At 42.2% G+C, this 25,574-nt stretch overlaps 1 protein-coding gene and 1 long non-coding RNA gene across 3 annotated transcripts in view; one reads left to right on the plus strand and one right to left on the minus strand.

Annotated features, from left to right (window-relative positions):
- LOC102076691 (NACHT, LRR and PYD domains-containing protein 12) overlaps positions 1–25,574 on the plus strand; it is a 46,223-nt gene that overhangs the window by 14,730 nt on the left and 5,919 nt on the right. Inside the window, exons 3-5 of the mRNA XM_025905198.1 lie at positions 10,512–10,691; positions 19,839–20,012; positions 20,849–21,022. Of these exons, the coding sequence (XP_025760983.1) occupies positions 10,512–10,691; positions 19,839–20,012; positions 20,849–21,022 (528 nt within the window). The remainder of the gene's footprint in view (positions 1–10,511; positions 10,692–19,838; positions 20,013–20,848; positions 21,023–25,574) is intronic.
- On the minus strand, positions 12,149–13,213 carry LOC102077013 (uncharacterized). Of its 2 annotated transcripts, none has more exons than XR_003219247.1 (2): positions 12,977–13,213; positions 12,149–12,754 (listed from the first exon to the last, which is right to left on the minus strand). It is a non-coding gene; the product is annotated as an uncharacterized LOC102077013 (long non-coding RNA). The 2 variants fall into 2 exon arrangements; XR_003219248.1 differs by lacking the exon at positions 12,977–13,213 and adding an exon at positions 12,839–12,848.

The following is a 25,574-nucleotide window of genomic DNA, read 5'->3' on the forward strand; positions in this document are numbered from 1 at the left end:
GAGAAAGAGAAAAAAAAAGAGAAAACAAGCAGAAGAAAAAGAGAGCAATATAATTAACAACATCACGATGATCTATGGGATATAACAGTAAATACTAAATATTAAATATTATTGTGCAGCACCCGTGTGTACACCTTTGAGCATGAGCGCGCTTGTATTTAAAAGGTTTCTTTATGTAATGATCTGCTAGAGGGTGTGGGGAGCCACAGCCCCGTCCACCAGGGCATGAAGCAGGTATGGAGGAGATCAAAACTCCAGACATCCAGAGGCCCTCAAAACACAAGAGACCAAGGAAGACCAACAGAAGGGCAGCCACGCCACTATCCCAGAGAGAGCTGAGGAGAGCCCCAGGTGAGGGGTCACTCAGCAGCTGCGGAGCAGAAGCCAGGGGGGGTTGCAGCGACATGTCCGTGAGTTCCGCCGGCAGCCAGCTGTGCCAGAGTGACCGAGCCCCGGGCCGAGAAGCCCAGGGCACCCACCCCGAAGTGGCCCGAGCGAGCCCCAGGCTTCAGGCCCCGACAAGTAGCCACCAAGGAGTGAGCCGGTGTGTACCCAGACGCCCATGCCCGGACACAAAGAACCACCAACACACTGATGTCTGAGGGCGTCTGCCACCGGCAGGGAAAGTGGTGGGGGGAGATAGGTCTCCAAACCTTGGAGGGCCTGAGATGTCCCCAGAGAGGTGGCGTCTGACACCCAACCTTACATATAGACACAGACATACAGGCACACACAGATACAAACATCCATTCCCACCCGCATGCTCTCATATGCAATTACTCCACACTCACCCAACGTGGAGACAGACATAAAGAGACGTTGTACACAAAATCACACTCCCCAAGCGTACTTTAAGCCCCAGGTCTAGGTACCCTTGCCCCTGGAGGGGGAAACTGCACCCAGACCCATGTGGTGTTACCCTTTTCCCTGGGGTGGAGAGAAGCAGACTGCCCCGACTCAGCAGCAGCAGGGAGGCCCCACATTCCAGACCCCAATCGGACAGCCAACTCCTCCTCCTAGCCCCCCCGCTCCAGCAGGCCGCAGAGAACGGGGGTGTAGGAAGACTCCAAACCTCCCTCCACCCGCTCATATGTAGTGTTGATGTATGTGTGTTCTAAGGTGCATTTAAAACCCAGGAGGGCATGGAGCTACCTGCCAGAGCAGCAGGTAAGCGTATAGCCCCTCCTGCTAGCCCTCAATGTCTACGTGTATTTAAAATTGAGAGGTGGGCAGCGACGCCAGGGGTGAGGTGTACACCCTGATGGTGATTGGAATCCGTGTAGCGTGCCCACCCCCAAGATCCTATATGTATGTGTTATGAGAGTGTGATTAATGTGAATGTCTAAGTTGTGGGATAAAATTGAGGCAGAGGTAGTGTTGATGCGTGTGTGTTCTAAGGTGCATTTAAGATAAGTGAATGAAAGATGGCGGCGCGAGCAGTCGCAGCGGCCCGGCGCTCTCCTCAACTTAGCGGTTTTCGTTTTATTTTGTGTATTTTTGTTTCACTTTTACTCCGATATGCAGGAGCACATATACAGTACAGTAAAACTGAACTGCTTGCGGTTCTAAACTACAAAAACCTGCACACCTTTGCTGACAATGACTGGGACTCAATTCCCCCTGAGATCCGGAGGGTCAACGACTCTAATTTCACCATACCACCGCTGAAGTGGCGTAGGCGACGGAGGCACAGGAAACAGAAGAGAGGGAAGAGAGCGGGGCTGAAGGCTAGGCTACGTGCTAACCCACACGTACCGGCTATTCCGAGTCTCTTCCTCACCAACTCACGGTCACTAAATAACAAGATGGACGAGCTACGACTGCGGATCACCTCACGTTGTCTGGATTACTGTGTTATGATCATCACAGAGACTTGGCTGGACACTTTTACCCCAGACACTGCGATTGAGCTAGCGGGCCACGCTACGTTCAGAGCGGACAGGAACAAAGAGTCCGGTAAGAAACGCGGGGGAGGTCTGCTAGTGTTTGTAAACAATAACTGGTGCACCAACAACACAGTTAAAGTTGTCCACTGCTGCCCAGACATAGAATACATGATGGTCCAGTGTAGACCCTTCTACTTGCCGAGAGAGCTCACAGCGATCACAATAATAGCAGTTTATGTGCCGCCGCAAGCTAATGCTAAGTCAGCCATGGAGCTACTCCAGCGCTCCATTAATAAACAGCTAACAACGCACCCGGACTGCGCTGTGATCGTGGCAGGAGATTTTAACCACACAAACCTGAAATCTGTCCTGCCTGGATTCTTTAAAAACGTGATCTTTCCGACGAGGGAAAACAACACACTAGACCAGGTCTACACCAACATCCCAGATGCTTACAAGGCCAGCCCCCTGCCTCATCTCGGACTCTCTGATCATCTCTCTCTGTCCCTGATCCCTGCTTATAAACCTCTAATTCAAAGACAAAAACCATCTGAAAAATCAGTAAGAGTGTGGACCACGGAAGCCACCACGGCCCTACAAGACTGTTTTGATAACACGAATTGGAGTGTATTTGCAGAAGGATCAGACTTGGAGGGCCACACATCTGCTGTACTCTCATACATCAGCTTCTGTACTGAGAGCGTAACAACAATAAAGACTGTGAAAGTGTTCCCGAACCAGAAGCCATGGCTCAACAGTGAGGTGAGAGCCCTACTAAGAGCACGTGACAGCGCCTTCAAATCAGGAGACCAACAAGTCTACAAAGAGGCACGCCAATCTCTGGTTAAAGGCATAAAAGAAGCCAAGCACAAATACAAACAGCGCATTGAGGAACACTTTAACACAAACAACTCCAGAAACATGTGGCAGGGGATCAAGACACTCACTGGCTACAAAGACAGTTGCACACAAACCAACTCCCCAGACATCACCTTACCTGACACCCTAAACCATTTCTTCGCCCGCTTTAACCAAGAAAACAGGGACACCATCACCCATCCTGCCATTACAGAGAGGGACAACACTCCCATTCAGCTGGAGCAGCACCAGGTCAGAGCCACACTGCGCAGAGTCAACCCGAGGAAAGCAGCTGGTCCTGACGGTGTAGCTGGTAGAGTGCTTAAAGCATGTGCAGACCAACTAGCAGAGGTTTTCACCACCATCTTCAACCTCTCACTGCTACAGTCTGTAGTACCATCCTGCCTTAAGTCAGCCACCATCGTTCCAGTGCCCAAGAAGAACACAGTGAGCTGCTTGAATGACTATCGTCCAGTTGCTTTAACACCCATAATTGCCAAATGTTTCGAACAGCTCATCATGTCCCACATTAAAGCTGCCATCCCTGCAAACCTCGATCCATACCAGTTTGCATACAGGGCAAACAGGTCGACAGAGGATGCCATAATAACAGCTCTTCACACAGCCCTCACACACCTGGACTGTAGTAACACCTATGTGAGAATGCTATTTGTGGACTTCAGCTCCGCCTTCAATACAGTTCAACCCCACAAACTGGTTAATAAACTAAGCAACTTAGGACTCAGCAGCTCACTGTGCAACTGGATACTGGACTTCCTGAGCAACAGACCCCAGAATGTAATAATGGGAGAGCACACCTCCTCCACCCTCATTCTGAATGTGGGTGTCCCACAGGGGTGTGTCCTCAGTCCCCTCTTATACTCACTTTTCACCCATGACTGTTCACCAATCCACACCAGTAACACCATTATAAAATTTGCTGATGACACCACTGTCATAGGACTGATCGACAACAACGATGATTCAGCCTACAGAGAGGAGGTTCAGCATCTGAAGAAATGGTGTGATGACAACAACCTGCATCTGAACACAGCCAAGACCAAGGAGATGGTAATTGACTTCAGAAGAACAAAGCGATCTAAGCACTCTCTACCTCCTCCCCATCAATGTAGAGGGTAAAGGGTAGAAAGCTTTAAGTTTCTCGGAGTCCACATCTCGGCCGACCTTACCTGGTCCACAAACATCTCCCACCAGGTAGGGAAAGCACAACAAAGGCTGTACTTTCTCAGGAAACTATGTCAGGCCCAATTACCCCAAAGACTGCTAGTAAACTTCTACCGCTCCACCATTGAGAGCCTTCTGACTTACTGCTGCACACTCTGGTTCAACTGCTGCACCACGGAGGACAAGAGGAAACTGCAGCGGGTGGTGAGGGCAGCAGAGCGGGCAGTCGGCACTTCACTAAGCCCCCTCAGAGACATCTATACTGGCAGACTTCAGCAGAAAGCCAGCATCATCATCAAAGACCCCTCACACCCTGGACACTCACTTTTTTCCCCCCTTCCCTCTGGTAAACGCTACAGGTCCATCAGGTCAAAGACGAACAGACTCAACAGAAGTTTTTACCCACAGGCTGTCAAACATGCCCTACCTCCTCCCTGATTGGAGGATAACTGCACTGTCAACACTCATGGACATTACACCTTATTTATAAATCGTATTTCTGTTTATACTTCAATTCAATTCAATTCAATTCAATTTTATTTATATAGCGCCAAATCACAACAAAAGTCGCCTCAAGGCGCTTTATATTGTACAGTAGATCGTACAATAATAGATACAGAGAAAAACCCAACAATCATATGACCCCCTATGAGCAAGCACTTTGGCGACAGTGGGAAGGAAAAACTCCCTTTTAACAGGAAGAAACCTCCGGCAGAACCAGGCTCAGGGAGGGGCGGCCATCTGCTGCGACCGGTTGGGGTGAGAGAAGGAAAACAGGATAAAGACATGCTGTGGAAGAGAGACAGATTAATAACAGATATGATTCGATGCAGAGAGGTCTATTAACACATAGTGAGTGAGAAAGGTGACTGGAAAGGAAAACTCAATGCATCATGGGAATCCCCGGCAGCCTACGTCTATTGCAGCATAACTAAGGGAGGATTCAGGGTCACCTGGTCCAGCCCTAACTATATGCTTTAGCAAAAAGGAAAGTTTTAAGCCTAATCTTGAAAGTAGAGATAGTGTCTGTCTCCCGAATCCAAACTGGAAGCTGGTTCCACAGAAGAGGGGCCTGAAAACTGAAGGCTCTCCCTCCCATTCTACTTTTAAATACTCTAGGAACAGCAAGTAGGCCTGCAGAGCGAGAGCGAAGTGCTCTAATAGGGTGATATGGCATTACAAGGTCATTAAGATAAGATGGGGCCTGATTATTTAAGACCTTGTATGTGAGGAGCAGGATTTTGAATTCAATTCTGGATTTAACAGGAAGCCAATGCAACCAACACCCCTACCTCTTTATACTGTATTTATTATAACATTATTTAGTATAGTTCCAACAGCACCCCCCACTCAATGTGCAATATCATTCCCCCCCCCCCCCCCCCCCCCCCCCCCCCCCACACACACACACACACACACACACACACTCAGTGTGCAATATCACTGATCACACTGCACCTCTCAATGCACCTGCTAGTTAGATGGTATGTATGTGTATGTATATAGATGTAAGCGTGTATGTGGAAATATGTGTGTGTAGGTATGTACGGATGAATATATGTGTATATATACATATAGGTATGTATGTGCGTGTATGTTTGCAGGTGTATGTATAACTTGTACATATCTTTGTTGTGTAAATGTAAATTTGTCTGTTATTGTGTAAATACTTACGCTATTGTGTACTCCACACACACGGAGAGATGCCAAACTGCCTTTCACTGTTCTTGTAACAGTGACAATAAAAAGCTATTCTATTCTATTCTATTAAAACCCAGGAGGGCATGGAGCTACCTGCCAGAGAGCAGCAGTTAAGCGCATAGCCCCTCCTGATAGCCCTCAATGTCTACGTGTATTTAAAATTCAGAGGTGGGCAACGATGCCAGGGGTGAGGTGTACACCCTGATGGTAATTTGGAGTCCGTGTAGCGTGCCCACCCCCAAGATCCTATATGTATGTGTTATGAGAGTGTGAGTAATGTGAATGTCTAAGTTGTGAGATAAAATTGAGGCATAGGCAGCCAGAAGGGGACAGAGGGGGGGGGGGGGGCTCCCCTGCACCCCTGCACCCTGGTGACACACCTTTACCCCAAGGCCCTGCATGTGTGGGTGATTGTGGTGGAGCGGGAAGAGGGGGGAAGCTGGAGATTGGGAGGGAAGGAAGCGAGGGGCAAGTGACCCCTCCCTGGGGCCAGCTCCCCCGCTGACCCCAGTAGGCACCCCATACTCTGCAACCCGCCAGGGAAAGGGGGCCCAGGCCCATCCGGACCGGGGCCCAGTACAGCAGCACCGCCCGGCCCCACAGAGCGCGGGACAGCCCACCCGACCCCACCACATAGAAAACTGCACCCACCCCGTCATCCACTCATCTTCCAGACTACACGAGACAATAGACGCCCAGGCTGAGATCTTCCTCCACCTCTCCTGGCCAGGCTACGAGGCCAGTAACCTACGTCCACCAGCACCGATCCTCCCTCCTGCACGCAGCCACGAGGAGAACACCCTCTAAGAGCAACCAGAGCCACTAACCAGGTTATGACCACAACCCCCGGTTTAAGCCCTCCACGGATAACGTCCCTAGGGATTCTCCAGATGCCCTAAGCCCGTACCAACCTCCACATCAACCACAAGAGTTAAGGCGGGACCAAACCACGACCCCCCACCCCCGCTAGGTGATGTAGCCGATCAAAGGAGCCCAGAGGGATTGATCTAATGTGGTGGAAGAGGCTGTATGAAGACTAATGTAATCTAATAGATAATTTCTATATTGGTTAGAATTAAGATTATTTTTATTTTTCCAGTTCATGAGGACTGTTTTCTTGGCTATGCATAGGGCAGTGAAAACCATATGGGCTATATTCTTTTCTGTAGTGACATTATCTAAGCTGCCCAACAAACACACTAAAGGGGAAGTTGGAATGTTACATTTCAGACACTTTGATAAGTCTTCACATATCTTGCGGCAAAACTTCAGAACTGGTGGACAGAACCAAAGAGCATGAATATAATAGTCCAGTGAGTTGGTTTGGCAGTGTGAGGAGTTGTTGGTAGTTGTATAGCCCATCTTGAACATTCGATAACCTGTATAGTGCACTCTATGTAGTATTTTGTATTGAATTAATTGAAGACTGGGATTTCTAATTAGATGAAAGGTTTTTAAGCAAATCTAAGACCAGAAGTTTTGGTCTAAGTTAACTGATAAATCGGCTTCCCATTTTGCAATAGGAAGTGATATTGATTCATCTGTTTTAGAAAGCAATTCTGTATATTTTGGAAAGTAATTTGGGGGTTTTAAGAGTAAGAAATTGAACCACACTTGGTGGTGTTTGTAGTTCAACTTGACCCGGTTTGAATTTCTTTTTTACTATGGATTTAATTTGTTGATATTCTAAAAAGCTTTTCTTGTTGATCCCATATTGTGTAACTAGTCTGTCAAATGGAATAAATTCTGTTCCTTCTAATATATGTTCTAAGTATTTGATTCCTTTACCACTCCAATCTGAAAGGTTTATCATATTATTGTTTTGTAATATGTCAGAGTTGTTCCAGATAGGTGTACGTTTGCATGGGTTTAATGAAGACTCTGTCAATTTTAGAAACTCCCACCATGCTGTCAGAGATGAGGTGATGTTGACGCTTTTTAAAGCATTCATGTCGTTGGATGTTTGAGCTGATAAATGGTAGATCTGAAATCTCTAGATTATTGCAAAGTGCTTGTTCTACATCTAGCCAAGGTTCATCTAAGAGGGTATGTTTTAGCCAACCTGAGATAAACTGAAGCCTGTTGGCTAAGAAGTAGTGCTGAAAGTTAGGTCGTTCTAATCCTCCTTTATCCTTGGTCTTTTTAAGCTTATACGTGGAGGTTTATTTTTCCAAAGGAACTTGGACATATATGAATCTAGAGATCTGAACCAATCTTGTGGCGATTTAGTTGGGATCATTGAGAATAAATAATTTATTTTTGGTAAGACCATCATTTTTATAGCGGTAACCCTCTCCATGAGTGATATGGGTAGACATTTCCACCTAGCCAGATCACCTTCTACTTTCTTTAAAAGTGGGATATGGTTTAATTTAGTTAGATCTGCGAACTTGGGAGAAACATTAATACCTAAATATTTTATATTTCCCAATTGCAGTGGTGTAGAAGAAGAATTATGGAAGGAGCAATTAATCGGAAGGACTGTAGATTTTGACCAGTTAATTGAGTAGTCTGATATTCTTGCAAAAGAGTTTATCAATTCAATCACCCCAGAGATATTGGTTTGTGAGTTTTGGAGAAAAAGTAGCACATCATCCGCATAAAGGCTGATTTTATGTTCCACGTTCTTGCATTTTATGCCCTTAATTACAGAATTCTGTCTAATTGCTGCTGCTAGTGGCTCAATAAAAATTGCAAACAGTGAAGGGGAGAGTGGGCATCCCTGCCTGGTGCCCCTCAGGAGACAGAAGCTGGAGGATGTCTGGTCATTTGTTCTGACACAAGCTGTTGGGGAATTATCTAATATTTTTAACCAGTTAATGAAAGAGGTTCCAAAACCAAATTTGTGTAAAGTTGCAAATAGAAATTTCCAGTTAACTCTGTCAAACGCTTTTTCTGCATCTAAAGAAAATATTGTAGTTTCAATGTTTTTACTGTATGAGTAGTCTACCAAATTAAGTAATCTGCGTGTATTTGTTGATGAGTGCCTACCTTTTATGAAACCAGTTTGGTCAGGATGAATTAAGAGGGGGGTTATTTTCTCTAGTCTCTTTGAGAGGGCTTTGCAGATTATTTTAAGGTCTACATTTATAAGGGATATTGGACGATAGCTTGAGGGAAATAAAGGGTCTGTTTCTGGTTTAGCAGGAGACTAATGTTTGCAGAATTCATATTTGGTGGTAGTCTGCTATTTTCCTTGATTTCCTGGACCATTCCGTGGAATACTGGTGCCAAAATTGTCTAGAATTCTTTGTAGAATTCTGCAGGGTAGCCGTCTGGACCTGGAGCCTTATCAGTGCTTCCTGGAGTTCACCTGGCGTCAGTGGCAAATCCACTGCCATTGCTTGACTGTCTAGTAATTTTGGAAGAGTTAGGTTGTCAAGAAACTGATCAATTTCATTTTTAGACGGGTTTATTTGTGGTGAATATAAAGTTTCATAGAAATCCCTAAAAATGTTGTTTATTCTTCCAGGGTCATATATTGTGTTCCCAGATAAATCTTGAACAGCACATATAGTTGTTTTTTCTTTATTTATTTTTAGCTGGTTTGCTAGAAATTGACCGAATTACTGTGTTCAAAATTCTGCAAGCGAAGTCTTTGTACTAGGAATTGTTTTTGGGTTTTTTTATTAATAATTTCATTTAATTCTAGTTTTGTTTTGCATATTTTGTTCATTATTTCTTGAACTTGGTCGGACGCATAGGCTTCTTCTAAGGATTTGATGGTTTTTTTTCTAATTCCTGAATATTTTTGTTTACTTCTTTCTTTTTATGTGATGAGAAAGAAATTATTTTACCTCTCATCACAGCTTTCCCTGCTTCCCATAGAACAGAAGCTGATGTTCCGGGAGTGTCATTATAGTCTAAATATGAAGTCCATTCTTTTTTAAAATATTTAATAAAGTCTTCATCTTTGAGCAGCGATGTATTGATTCTCCAGTTTTTACTTGGTGTAGCGTTCTTCTTATGTATTAGTGTTAAAGATACAGGAGCATGATCGCTGATAGCTATAGGGTGAATCTCAGTGTCTGAAATATCCCTCACAGTGAGCTGCTGACTAGGAAATAATCCAGATGAGAGTAGGAGTGATGGACATGTGAGAAGAAAGAATATTTCTTACTGTTGGGGTGAAGGGAGCGCCATGCATTGCAAAGGCCATAGTCGCTCATATACTTGTCGCTCATATACTTGATTATATTTGTGGACTGCCAATTGCACTGAGTTCCTGTTGTTTTGAGCCTATCCATTTCTTCATTTAGTCCCAGGTTGAGGTCGCCTCCAAGAATAAGTGTGCAATCAAGGTGTTCAGAGAGTGCAATAAAAAATCTGTGGAAGAATGAGGGTTTATCAACATTTGGACCATATATCCTTAAATACATAGCTTATTGTTAAACATTGATAATTTAATCATTAGGAATCTACCCTCTGGATCTATAACTGTATCTGGTACTGTAAAATTAGCATTTTTATGTATTAAAATTGCTACTACCTCTTGTCTAGAATTATAACAGGCTGCAAACACATTAGAAAACTCAGGTGTTTTAAGTTTGTTTAAACCTGTGACAGGCCTTTGAGTCTTTTGTAATAAAACAACATCTGCCTGTAGTTTTTTAAGCTGGTTAAATATCTTTAACCTCTTTCCTCTGGTGCCAGCTCCATTTACATTCCATGTGACAAACCTTAATGTGCCCATAATTGTGTGTGTATGTCTAATGATGTACACTGGGTGTTTTGTTTAGACGGGTGAAGCGAATGTGGAAACATCACTTGTTTGTAAATAGAAAGAGAAAAAAAATGTGTGGTGAGAGGCTCCATAAGTCTGTTTATGTGTGTGTATTCACATTGTGTCTAATAAACTTACATCTTTCATTCTTTATACAGATTGAAGGACTGTGGTTTGTCAGATATCAGCTGTGATTATCTGGCAGCAGCGCTGAAGTTCAACCCCTCGTATCCTAGAGTACTGGACCTGAGTGGATGCTACAACAACCTGCAGGATTCAGGAGTGAAACAGCTGTGTGTTCTTCTGGAGAATCCACGATGTCGATTTGAAACTCTGAGGTCAGTCACCATGTTTTAGTTGTGCTGAGATGAATATGATGTGAAAGTTGTGCTGACACTGTGGATCAGTAGGCCTACAGACCTCTATACAGGAAGTCTGGTTCTACTCTTTGTAGAACTTCTAGGCCCTGTTTCAGAAAGCCGGTTTAGTGCAAACTCTGAGTAAGTATACCCTGAGTTAACGAAAACTCTGGGTTTTCGGTTTCACAACGCGAGTTTAGATTAATTCCGAGTGAGTTACTATGACGACACACTCCGTGAAGCTAACCTGCCCCCTAGCAGGTTTACTTCAACTAACCCTGACTTTCTCAGCCTCTTTGTCGGAAACCTGACTGTAGGAAGTGTCAGACATGGCGTGCCCCTTCCTTGAAGAGCCAGTAGATGTTGAAGCCCAAATTCTCCGCAGAGGTCTCCGCCGGGAGAGAGTGATTAGAGCGCGTTTGGACATTTTATCATTTCCCGATGATTTTTTGTGTGAACGTTACCGTTTTTCAGCACAATCTATAATTTATTTGAATAACATCCTCAGGCCTTATATGGCTCATGTGACACATCGCGGACATTCTCTCAGTTCTGTACATATTATTTGTATTGCACTTCGTTTTTTTGCAAACGGGAGCTTTCTGTATAATATTGGTGACGCTGAGCACGTTTCCAAGGCTACCGTCTGTCGGGCAGTCAGGAATGTTACAGTTGCACTGAAACGTCTCCTGTACTCGTTTGTGGTGTTCCCCGGTCATGGACCCACAAGATATATCAAAGAGGGATTCCACAAAATTGCAGGTATCAGGATGAACAAAACCTAATTCATGATGTGGTGATACTTGAACTACTACTTAGATTTTACATTTATTTTCAGTGTTCCCAGGCGTGATTGGCTGTATAGATGGCACTCACATTCCAATCATTGCTCCTTCAGTAAATGAAGGAGACTATGTGAACAGGAAGTCTTTCCACGGCATTAATGTACAGGTACATAGTTCCCTGTAGCATTTCAAATTAACAAATTATTTAATTATAGTAATGGATGCTAATTTGTGTTCTCTGCACTGTGAAGATCATATGTGATGCTGCCAACATTATCACAGATGTGGAAGCCAAGTGGCCAGGCTCTGTTCATGACTCACGAATTTTTCGTGAATGTACGCTGAGCACAAAATTTGGACATGGTGAGTTGAAAATACTTTAAAATATATAAAGACCAATTGCTATAGGGACATTTGAACTGAAGTGTATCCTTCTGTCTTAGGAGAGTTCACTGGCTACTTGCTTGGTGATAGGGGGTATCCATGTTTACCCTATTTGCTTACCCCTTACCCTGACCCTGAACCGGGCCCACAGCAGTGATATAATCTGGCTCATTGCAGGACAAGAGCCAGAGTTGAAATGACTATCGGAATGCTTAAGGCCCGGTTCCAGTGTCTTCAAAGACTCAGGGTCACCCCAGAAAGGGCATGTGACATTATTGTGGCATGTGTGATTCTTCACAACATTGCCACAATTAGAGGAGAACACTGTCCTTCTGAACCAAACATCAGCAGTGATCCAAACCATGAACATCCTGACCCTCCCACGGACATACAAGATGGAAGAGCAGTCAGAGACACCATATGTCACAATCATTTCGTTTGACCCAGCACCTCAATATGTTGAAAGAAGAATAAACAGATTTTTTGTTCAACTGGCTTTATTGGTTGCCTGTATTTCCTGTACACGAAGTATTAATAAGTATATTAGTATGTTGTTCAAACACTGAAATAATTCGTCCATCTCTGACCACTTCACCCACCCTTAACTGATGTTCCAGCAGTAAAATCTCAATCTTGGTCTTTTGGATCTGCTGCTTGAAGTGTTCCATTTCCAAGTCGCATTTTTTTATTTTCTTGATCAAATAGGTCTTGTACAGCTGCTTTACAGGGAGCTATTGAAACACAGAAAATAGCATTGACATTCATAGTACATGCCTACTTAGGTTGGTTGTAAATCAGTGCTGAACATCTTACTGAGGAAAGGTTTGTTGGAGAAGTGGCTGGACCCTCTTCCTCTGCATTTCCATCATCACTCTGTTAGAGAAATAGAAAGTCCATGGTTTTATTATAGTACCACATTTTATTCAATTGTTATATTTTCCATTGTAAGATGTAAACCTCATAAAGTATCTCTGTTGCTTCCTCCTCTGTAACAGCTGTCAATGTTTCTTCATTATTTTCCTGTAGTAAAGAAATTAACAACATTGCTGTTCTACTGTAAACTCATATAATCTGTGGAGTATTAAGAGTACTCACAACTGCATGTTGGTCTGGCTCAACAGGAGGCTGCACCAGATGCAGTACACCATCACCATCAACTGATAGAATATGAGGTTTATACAGGTCACTTATAACTTACAAGGGACCAAATGGCAATTAACAAACATATACCAATCACCTTACACTTCATTGTCATTATGCTCTCAAAGACAACCAAGACTGAGGGAAGGCAAAATCAGTAGGAAAATAACTTCACTACAAAATAATTCATTACGGTAAAGAGTTTATCAAATGAATGAGTAGCACTGCAAAGGTGACTGTGAAGAAAGGATGTATGCACATCATGTATTATTTTGAATTTACCTCTTACGTAGGCACTTGTGTCTTGTGGGGTTATTGACTCAGAGGATGTCCCCGCAGAGATGCCTTCAGCCACAGGGCGCCCACTGTTTTGGCTGAGGGCCAACTGCTCAGCCTCTGTGAGTGGTGGTGGTGGTGGACCCCCACCTGTTTTTCGGGCCTCCGCTTTTTTTCTGTTGGCTATAACGGGTCACATTTGAGCATACAGAGTAAGCAAATATGTACTTGTAATGTGCTCAGATAATTTCAATAAGTGCTTACAGAAAGAAAATTAATGTAGCCTCTAACTGCAATTGATTTACATAGGACAAACAGACCAAGCACTATGGTTCATAATACAACATAATACAATTACACCTTACCTGTTTGGACTATATTTTTATATTTCATTTTTACTTGCTGCCAGGAACGTTTGGGGCCTGTTGGGTTGCACCTGTGCTCACATCACATCACAAAATAAAATGTATAAAATAAAAAATAAAATGAAATATAATAAAATAACGTGTTAAATGGGTGGAGATCCCTAGATCAATGTTTAAATTAACACTCACGCATTGACTCTGTCGGCTATGTTTTGCCATGCATGCTCCCTTTCTTTTGCAGCTGAGGCTGTGTTACTTTTTTTCCGCAAAATTTGCATGTTATCGGCATATGCTGCCATCAGAATTTCGGCTTCAAGCGCTGTAAAATACATTGACCGCGCCTTCTTTCCGTCCGTCTCCATGGTGACTCGCTTAATCTGTGCTCCACTAATCAGGGCTTTATGTATCCTCGTGCGCGCGCTTAACTTGGGGTTAAAGCAACTCCGCGTTGATTGAACTAATTGTTATCAGCCTTTCTGAAACCGAATATTCCGAGTTGGACAGTTCGGGGTTACTCAACCCTGAGTATCATTTTTAACTCTGAGTTTTCTAAATCCGCTTTCTGAAACAGACCCCAGATCCCTGATCCTTTGAGTCCTGTTCAGTAGTTAATGCAGAGTTCTCACCAGTCACACCTGTTAGTGCAGCTCTCCTCTAGATTGTAGTGCTTGTTAAACTAGGATGGTTTTAGACACACCTATAAAGCAACCTATTCGAGGTATTTGCACTAAGCTGCATGATCTCCTTAAATGGTTGGCTGCCAGAGTGGTTTCCAAAAAATGATGTGATGTGAAACTTATTAAACCCACCAAAAAGTTACTGTCTAGAGTTTGTTAAGGGTTCAAATATTGAGGAGAGATACAGGAGGAAATCCAAAATAACAACTCTGGTCCAGGAGGTGAGGTCAAACGATGATTTTAATAAACACACGTGTGGGAGATGATCACTGTGCAGAATCAGCGTTGATCTCGCCCCAAAAACTACACAGGAATGGTTTTATAACATCAGGGTATGTTTACTGACACCCCCCTCATACGTCATCCGATACAATACATGCATGAGTTAAAGCCACAAATGTTCTGTTGACAACCTTTGACACAGTTTAAAAAGAACATTGTCTCCGTCTCCACGGCAGGCGCTTCCTGTCGCCACCGGACGCCCTGCTTATTGTCTGGAACATCAGCAGCAGTTCTGCAACAAACTGTCCCTTATGCAAGCATAATTTGCAATTGCAAGCTTTGCAAACTACTGTTTGAACTCTTACCTAACCCTGAGCCTCACTCTGGTGTGTGGGTGCGTGTGTGTGTCTGTGTCTTGACCTCAAATGCACTCTGCCTCACCTCGCCGACTAACTCATGACCTCTCACCAGACAGAGAGACAGAAGCCACTCTCATATGTGTAATAACCTAACTGAAACTATGTATATGTAATCTATTGAATAAATGTTTTAATCAAGAACCACTACTAAAGCTTAATCAAAAGATATAAATGGATAAAAGATAATAATGAATAACCTGGTTATTCAAGTAGCATCATCCAAACAGCTCCTCTGCTTTAGTTTCACTTTCTGCAAAGGCGTACTCTGCAAAAGCATGCAATTTCCTGTCTATTTTGGCACAGAGTGTAGTCAGAGTTGAGCCTTTCTTTTATAATGCAACGTAATCTGCATATAAACATTCAAGATTATAAAAAGCATTCAAAAGCATTTAAGATTATAGATTCAACTCAACAGTTTAAAGTGGTTATAACTGCTCCTGTAATAAAGGCTAATTGGGTGCCAATATGTTTAAACAACTGAATGTAATATCATTAATTATTAATGCAATGGTAATGATAATGATTATAAACAGTAGCAGCAAAATATTTCTCTACTCTCCACAAGTTGGGACCAGAAAGCAGAGCTGCAGTCTTACAGGCCTCTTTGCAGCTTCTCTCCTTCCGAACAGACAAAAAACCAAACTAAAAACCAGCGAGAAACGACTTAAACATAAAAAAAATCACAAAGAACGAACAATACAGTATCCACATCTGAACCAAAGAGTAAAACAGTGAAATGTGGATTATTAAATATTAGGTCTCTCTCCTCCAAGTCTCTGTTAGTACATGAATTAATACTTGATCAACAAATCGATTTACTCTGCCTTACAGAAACCTGGTTACAGCAGGATGATTATGTTAGTTTAAATGAATCAACACCCCCGAGTCATTCTAACTACCAGAAACTGCGAAGCACAGGCCGAGGGGGCGGTGTGGCAGCAATTTTTCACACCAGCCTATTAATCAACCAAAGACCAAGACAGACTTTTAATTCATTTGAAAGCCTGATGCTCAGCCTCGTCCACCCCAGCTGTAAAACTCAGAAACCAGTCTTACTTGTTATCATATATCGTCCACCTGAGCCTTACACAGAGTTTCTCTCTGATTTCTCAGACTTTTTATCTGATTTAGTGCTCAGCTCAGATAAAATAATTATTGTGGGTGATTTTAATATTCATGTAGATGCTAAAGCTGACAGCCTCAAAATGGCATTTAATCTGTTATTAGACTCAATTGGCTTCTGTCAAAATGTAAAAGAACCCACCCACCACTTTAATCACACTCTAGATCTTGTTTTAACGTATGGCATAGAAACTGAACATTTAACAGTGTTTCCTGAAAACCCTCTGCTGTCTGATCATTTCCTGATAACATTTACATTTACAATAATTGATTACACAGCAATGGAGAGTAGACTTTATCAAAGTAGATGTCTTTCTGAAAGCACTGTTATAATCATAAAATGCCCTGTACCAACATAGAGCAGAGCAGTTATTTGAACGCTACCCCAACAGAAGTCGATTATCTTGTTAATAATTTTACCTCTTCACTACGTACAACTCTGAATACTGTAGCTCCAGTGAAAACTAAGGTCTCAAATCAGAAGTACCTGACTCTGTGGTATAATTCTCAAACAAGTAGCCTAAAGCAGATAACTCGTAAGCTGGAGAGGAAATGGCGTGTCACAAATTTAGAAAATCATCATTTAGCCTGGAGAAATAGTTTGTTGCTTTATAAGAAAGCCCTATGCAAAGCCAGAACATCTTACTATTCATCACTGATTGAAGAAAATAAGAACAACCCCAGGTTTCTCTTCAGCACTGTAGCCAGGCTGACAAACAGTCAGAGCTTTATTGAGTAAACCATCCCTTTAACGTTAACTAGTAATGACTTCATGAACTTCTTCACAAATAAAATTCTTATCATTAGAGAAAAAATTACAAATAATCATCACACAGATGTAACATTATCTACAGCTACTTTTAGTACCATTGATGTTAAATTAGACTTAACTTCAGAGTTAACTTCAACAATTACTTCCTCCAAACCATCAATGTGTCTTTTAGACCCCATTCCTACAAAACCTGCCATTAATTAATTTTTCAATCTTAAATAGGTTGATCATATCTCTAATAATCGGCTATGTACCACAGACCTTCAAGGTGGCTGTAGTTAAACCTTTACTCAAAAAGCCATCTCTAGACCCAGCTGTCTTAGCTAATTATAGGCCAATCTCCAACCTTCCTTTCATATCAAACATCCTTGAAAGAGTAGTTGTCAAACAGCTAACAGATCATCTGCAGAGGAATGGCTTATTTGAAGAGTTTCAGTCAGGTTTCAGAGCTCATCACAGCACAGAAACAGCTTTAGTGAAGGTTACAAATGATCTTCTTATGGCCTCTGACAGTGGACTCATCTTTGTGCTTGTCCTGCTAGACATTAGTGCAGCGTTTGATACTGTTGACCATAATATCCTATTAGAGCGTTTAGAGCTTGCTTAGCGCTGGATCAGGTGACCTCAAGTCCCCCCTTAGTTATGCTGCAATAGGTGTAGGCTGCTGTGGCATTCCCATGATGCACTGGGTGTTTCTTCTTCTCCCGCTGTTTATACAGCACTCAGCAGTTACTCTACAGCTATAATATATCTCTGGCCCCATTCCACAGCAAGTCTTTTGTCCTCCTTGCCTCTCCCTGAGCCTGGTTCTGCTGGAGTTTTCTTCATGTTAAAAAGGGCTTTTTTTCCTTCCCACTGTTGCCAAAATGCTTGCTCATAGGGGGTCATATGATTGTTGGGTTTTCTTTGTATGTATTATTGTAGGGGCTACCATACAATATTTATCCCCTTTGTAGCCGAGATATAATGTACTGAGTGAGTCACAGTGAACTTCCTCTGCATCGTATATATTTTATTTTTTATTATTTAAATAGAATTTTTGTAATACTAAGGTTCCACATTTCACTGTTGCAGTGGGGCATCAATCAGTGGGACACTGCTAGTAAATATGTTGCATGTGTTGGGGGTTTTCAGCCAGAGTTGCATGGACTTCACACTGGTAAGCCACATTCTCTGTAGGTCTTCTCCCTGTACTAGATTATAAGTTATAATTAGGTGTATTTTGCTTTACTAAGATTTAGTTGTTAGGGCTAAAGGTCCCAAAGTGCCTTTGGTTACTTTGAAGAAGAAAAACAGTAAAATTGGAAACTGCCTTTTATCCATTAAACCATCCATTTATGTGTGTTTCACTTGTGCTAAACAGGGATGAAGAGAGGCCTGCTGCTGTGTGTGTCCACCGATTTTGCTGCTGCATTTTGTCTTTTAGAAAATAAAGCCAGTTTTAAAACCAGTCCTTGTTTGTTGTCACAACCCCCAGTCTACAATTTGAAATCTGCTTCAGGTTGAGGTGACTGTTGTTGTGATTTGGCGCTGTATAAATAAAATTGAATTGAAGAGTGAAGAACAGGAAAAAGAGCTCCTGTGATGGTGGCAAAGAAACAGTCAGCAGACTGTAGCAGTTTATATCTGGACAAATGTAGAACCAGCTCAGCAGAGCTCAGTCCCGTATCTTTGGTTAGAAAGGAAAAACATCAGCAATATACTGCTGCTCAAAGAGATCCCAACAGTGGGCTCACATTACAGCAGCTGATGAGAGAATCTGTGTGTATGATGAAACAGCTGATCACTTGCAGCTCGTGCACTGTTGGATCTCTAGATGTTCACTTGGCTGAAGTCTGTGAAGAAACTGTGGTCCACATAGTTCAAAGGGTACAGTCTCAGATTGGACCAAGCTCCCTGGATCACTGCAGCTTCCTCAGCTGGTGCATGGATGTCTGTGTTCCTTAGTCTTGGATCCCCTGCAGGACCAACCTCACCACCAGGGTCTTCTCACTCGCCTTTTCTTTGTCCTCGTCCTTCATTGGCCGTGCTGTGTCTTTGTTCGTGTGGTGCTGTTCCCACATGGCAGCGCTGATGTTCCTGCCTTGAATGCACAGCAAGTACGGTGCTGGTCTTTCATTGGGTGGAAAAGCATCCTTCAGTGATCCAGAACAAAGGTCCAGAGTTTGATCCTTCCTAGTAGGACAGGAAACTTAGTGATAAGAGTTTCAAAGTTTCTTTGTAAGCAGACATGATTCAAATGAGCCAGTATGAGTTTAGTTCCTGCAGTTTTTGCATCATAAACAGAGCTGAAGCAGAGGCAGTGTGTGCCTGCAGGTGAATGTACACTGCTGTTATAAGAGCTGTGGAAACTCAGGCAAAAAGGATGTAATGATACTACTGAAAGTTTCAGGACAGTCACAGAGTTACAGCACCACTTGTGAACATAAAGACAGAAAGGTCATCCCAAATTTTACTGAACAGAAGATGATCATCAGTGACGTTGTCTTTAAAATACTCTTATTAGAAATGTACAACTTTAATGTGAAAAATTGAGCACTGGTCTCACAGCCAGCTGCACATAGAGACCAGTGTTGTTACTCCAGGTCAGAAGATGACTTGTTGAAATGAAAATGAGCTTGTAGTTCGTCTGCTTTAATAATGTGACTGGAAAAAGGTGTTGGACTTCAAATGTGTCAATTTCTTTCACACTTCACCTTTAAAAGGGAAGCCATGTGGTTCCTGGAAGGAAAAACACAGCTTTTTCGTGTTTTTATGAGAAATGTACGACTTAAATGTGAAGAATTCAGAGTTTTTCTCTTGTGTTTGTTTGAAGCTGCTTCCTGTTGGCGTCAGCTGTTTGGAGTTTCCATTTTCTAAACTTCTACATTCTGAACCTTCTTCAGCTCTGAACAGATTATAAAACTGAATGATTTCAAGCACACGCTTTGTCTAATAAACTTACATCTTTCATTCTTTATACAGATTGATGGGCTGTGATTTGTCAGGGATCAGCTGTGATTATCTGGGAGCAGCTCTGAAGTCCAACTCCTCACATCTGAGAGAGCTGTACCTAAGAGTAAACAACCTGCAGGATTCCAGAGTGAAGCAGTTTTGTGGTTTTCTGGGGAGTCCAGGATGTGGACTTGAAAGTCTGAGGTCAGTCAGCATGTTTTAGTTGTGCTGATATGAATATGATATGAAAGCAGTGCTGACACTGAACTGCAGACATCAGGCTGATATTATACTGATCCACACTAAGGATCTTCATGGTAAAGTCTGTTTTCTTATTTTGTAGTTTAGTCCATTGACTGTAGCAAAACAATGTTCACATTTCAAAGAAGAAGAAAAATCCTCCACTGGATAATTCACTGTGAAACATTAAAACTCTTCATTGCTTTACAGACAGCAGTTTAACACAAACATACACATGTCATCCAAAACACAGTCCAACATCCAAATCTCCTCCACTGCCAGCATGAATGATGGGAAATATAAGGAGAAACACTCTGACATCCAGGGTTAGAATGAGTTTCATAAAGCAGACTTTGAAGATCAAAGCTGCAGTAGATAGCTTACATGAATGAATTAAATATGTGGCCATACATTTAGTTTTTAAATGTTTATTCTAGTTAACACAAATCAGGTGGGAACAACCAAAATAAAATATCAAAACTAAACAGGAGTATTGACTGCTGGTGTCTGACAAATCTATAAAACTATTACGTGATCATCAGTACTCACTTTGTTCAATACTGAATACATTGCAGCAAAAATTGTCCACATTTCTGAAATATTTCTGGGTGTTAACAATTCAGTGTTGTTTTGCTGCTGTTCTCTCTTCACCTCTCCTCTGATTCTCTCCACATGTTGCTCTGCATCAGTGCTCAGTTTCCTGGCAAAAACAAGATTAAATATTGTTAAATATAATAGTATCTCATCACACCTCAACATAAGTGTTTTCTTTTTTTAATTGTTTATCTGTTATTGTTCAGACTGGATCACTGTGACCTGTCAGAGAGAAGCTGTGAAGCTCTGTCCTCAGCTCTCAGCTGTCAGTGCTCTAATCTGAGAGAGCTGGACCTGAGTAACAATAACCTGAAGGATTCAGGTGTGAAGCTTCTGTCTGAAGGACTGAAGAGTCCACACTGTAAACTGGAAGCTCTCAGGTAAGATCAAACATTGTTTTTTGATGAACTGACAGAATTAGTAAATTAACAATAAGGCAGCCCTCTAATAAGAGTAAATGTGGAGGTCTTATGAAGTGCAACATACTCTTATGTTGAAAGGTTCTAAAAGAGGAAGTAATTCCTGGGGAAGTACTTCCTCTTTTGTTATTGTCTAAGTAGAAATGTAATGGTGAAAAATAGTGATGAGTTTGCAGAGGTGAATCCACAGCACACAACATTAAATGTACTGGTGAGTTAGCTCCAAGCTAACTAGCAAACCAGCTAACTAGCAAACCAGCTAACTGCAGCCACAAGCTGCGACTGTGTCTTTATAAGAAGAGCGTCAGTCATTCAGACTGGTTTCCTTTGTGGATGATGGTAAATGGCCTGTATTTGTATAGCGCTTTACTAGTCCCTAAGGACCCCAAAGCGCTTTACACGTTCAGTCATCCACCCATTCACACACACATTCACACAATGGTGATGCATTCTCACACTGATCCTTCATGGTGATGCTGCCATCCACCCACTGCTCCTGGATTCTTCATCATCATCTCCATCAGCCCTCACAATACTCCACCTTCACCAGCTTCATGTCCAAGAGCCTGGATGGACAGGAATTCTTTCCATGGGTTATGGTGGGACATTGAGAGCTGAAGTCAAACAGAAGTGAGAAATGAAACACTGATTCATTTCTATTTAGTCTTGTCATGTGCAGCTTTGTTCAGAGCATTAAGGCCCAGCAAAGATTACTGAGGTCATAGAGTCACTGATGAAACCTGTGTGCTTATGGAAACTGAAACCAGATGAACCAGAATAGAAGGACATTAAAAGGAAGTGTCAGCTACACAAAGGTATTCAGTTGTTGGTGTGAGTTATTTAAATGGAGGATGAAGTCAGACTTTAAGCTGCTGGACTAATTCACTATATCCTGTTCTCCTCATAGAAACTGGATACACAGACTCACCAGTAATACACAGTGTGGGCTACACACACATTAGAAAGTGGATCAGTCACACTTGTACAATCATTTGTACAATCCAAGATGGCGCCAGTGTGTACGGCGAGCCGTCTCTGGATCCGTCTTCCTGAGTGTTGTTTACTTTTTGCCTTATTATTTTCTATATGCTTTCCGGATGTTACTGCTCTAATTGCCTATGATCGACAACCTCTTTTAAATCTTTGACCCTTGAATCATCAAAAGCCGGATCTATATTGGAACTTAGGGAATTTTTCCCAGTCTCGAACGGATACTTCCGCCTGCACATACTACCTGCCTTCTTTTTACACCACACAACAAACGACATAGGAAACGAGGTAAACGGGGTGGTTTTCGCATTCGTATTAAAGCCTATTTAAAAGCACATGGAGTGGTTAATTACCGCTCCATCATAGACATCTTGCGGCCCTCCCAGTATACTTTCAGACTGTGTGGTCATCGATGGATTCGCTATGCTGGCCAGCAAGCCCACTCGGTCCTACCAGTTGAGTGCCCACCTGTATGGAGCTGGAAGCGGGTCTCTGGAGGAGGTGTGGATCACAGCAATCTTCGCCGGCTGGGACGTGCTCCTAGTAGCGTCAATGTGACTACGTTCCGAATGGCTCTGCTAAACACTAGGTCACTGGTGAACAAGTCCTTCGTTGTAAACGACTTTTTTCTCGCGTCAAGGCTGGACGTCCTGTTTCTAACGGAGACCTGGATCCGCCCCAGTGATTCCTCTTCCTTTTCGGAACTTCTTCCTCTGGATTGTGCTTTCTTTAACTCTCCTAGGACCGTGGGCAGGGGTGGAGGGTGTGGAATTACAGGGATTATTTTATATAACCATCATCTTTGTCATTGCATTAATTATCATTTCATCCAAGCATTTATTGAAGTTGCTGGCGTTATGTTATAATTGATATTATAGGGGTTATCATAATCAAATATTAACATGTTTATTACAGGTGCAGTTATAACTACTTTAAAATGATTGAGTTAAATATATATGTATCATAACTCATATGCTGAGTATATGGTTACAGTAAAATAGTAGCTGAGCAAAGGCCTGAATGTATTCAGCTTCTTGTTGCATTTGAGTTTGCCTAGTTACAGGTGACGGAAGGATGTCCAGCCCATGGTGACCTCAAAGGCCTTAGATCATCACCATATTCTTAAGAGTATGCCACAAGGAGGAACCTCTATGTTGCAGTTAATTCTTAAAATACATGAATGTTCTGTACATGCAAATTATGTGCTTGTAAACGCAAGAAGGGGCGTTACAATACCCTGATGTTATAAAAGCAATCTAGAGTGTATTTTGGGCAGAGATGTACAACTGCTTTGCAGTTTGCACCTCTCCACGCTGCGTGCATTCATTAAAATCAATTGTTTGAACGGCCTTTTCTGGACTATCATTGTTTTACTCTCATCCTCAATTTCGAACCCGTAACATTTGGTGCATTGGCCGGTTGAGGGAGAAAAGTTGGAGGTTGAGACTGAGAGGGTCCAAGGTGCTCAAACAGGCAGACACGAGTCAGTGGTCGAAGTGAGTGGACATAAGCCGGCTTATTCAAAGGTAAGGCACTACCTGTTGAATTATTTCCAAACAGTGCTGAATTGGTTCTGACAAAATTGAAAGTCTACTCACTGAAAATTACTGGTAAAAGTCTGTTTTGATTTTGGTGAAAATCTCATGAGAATTGAAGTTGAAGTAATGATAATGTAAGGTTAAGTGACAGTACTGATTAAAGGAAATGCAGTTGGACTGCTAAGGAAAGAGAATTTAAAGTAGTTGGACTACTGAATTTAGGATATAGGTCATTTGAAATCTGTATATGGTCATACAGTTATAATTGAATATAAAGCTGGGCTTGGACATCAATACAGTCGGTTTTGTGGTTTCATAGGATGTCTTTAAAATACAAGTAAATTTCTGTAGAACGGAACTGTGGGAAGTTCTAAGAAAGTGCATTGTTCGGAGGTGACGCTCCCAATTTCCTGGTGACGACCAGGATCTTCCGTTGGACGGGATAGTTCGATTGGCAATCGTGGACAACTGAGGACGGTCCAAAATAGCTACTGATTGGATCAGTTGACCGTTTGGAACGGTGTTTGCACTTTTTTTGGGTAGTAAAGGTTGGACCTTGGGCGTTGGACGCTTTTAAATTTACTTAGGAACTTTAGCAATTAGACCAGACACAGGTTGGACCTGATACTGGGTCATTGATTATCAAAAACTTGGAGTTTGTCCCTTGGAGGGTTAATTCAAATTTTGTCTAAATTATGTAGGTTGTGCAATTTAAGGCCTTGTAAATATTATTTAATTTATTAGACGTCTCTGTGTTATAATTTCTATGTTTGTATATAGGCTCTGTCTGCCACGGGCACTGCAGCAGGCTGGTTATTTTGAGAGTGTGTCTGTGTCTATGTAAATGAGATGCCTGTGACTTATTTAGAGTGACATTTCCTGTTTACTAATGAGTGGCTAATGACTGACTGCAGAGCCTGGGTTAAGGACGACTTATATTGGTGTTTTAAGGGAAGAATTGTTTTTATTTCTACTTTGTTGGCATTACGGTTGTTAATTATGATGACTACTTTATGATACATGTAGAATTGGAGTATGGGTTTTGCTTTACACGTCCTTGAACGACGTAATACTTGTTGAGAGTAATAGGACTCATGTTTTATTGACTCTTTGTAATCACACCGTGTTTTTTGACCAACATTTTATAACAGTTTGTGTAAATACACATGTTGGATTCAGGGTATTGTGTAATGATTGTGTGACTGATGCTACAAAACTGACCTAAAGAATGGTGATGTGTGTGGAGAAGCGGGGTGTGAGACGATGAGAGGTTTCAGTTTTCTTTTTCTTTTTTCTTTTGACTTGCTCTTTCTGATCATGGAAGGCATGTCCAAAATACTCGTATGAAAGCGTATTTTGTGTGATTTTAACTGTGTGAATGCTGTCAGTATTTGATTTGAGTGACTGGGTGATTTGTCTGAGTGTGTACAGAAAGAACACAGAGAGAGAGATTTAACTCTAGGCACATGAAGCAAATGAAGCCTTTAAGAAAAAATGAATATAATACTAATTATATGGTTTAGTGTGTCAATACAGGTGGGCGTCTTTCAACTTTGCAACCTTGAGTTCAGCAGCAGAAAAGTAGATTAAAAGAATTGGGAGAATAAGCCAGTTTTTGGCTCGAAATTGTGCGGCTGGATCTCTCACTTTGTCCCTGAAGCGGAGAAGAAGTTCAAAGGACAGTTAATCGCCTGATGAAGACCGATAGAACATCGTGGACTTGAATACAGCAGGCAAACGACAGTGCCACTGATCCAGTAACACTGATGACGACTGACGACCAGCAGCAGCATGTAAGTGTAATGTAACATGTACTGTGAAAATACAGGCTGGGCAGTTGAACAGTGGGATAAAGAATTGTGGAAGAGCACTGGACATTGAGTGATATTTTGCCATGCTGGGACTTAATCTGAAAGAAAGACTGTAAAGAAACAGAGAAGAAGACAGCAGCCGAGTTGAGACTGTGTTTGCTGGAGCTTTGAAGC

Source organism: Oreochromis niloticus, linkage group LG3 (assembly GCF_001858045.2).
Source record: "Oreochromis niloticus isolate F11D_XX linkage group LG3, O_niloticus_UMD_NMBU, whole genome shotgun sequence".
NCBI lineage: Eukaryota > Metazoa > Chordata > Actinopteri > Cichliformes > Cichlidae > Oreochromis > Oreochromis niloticus.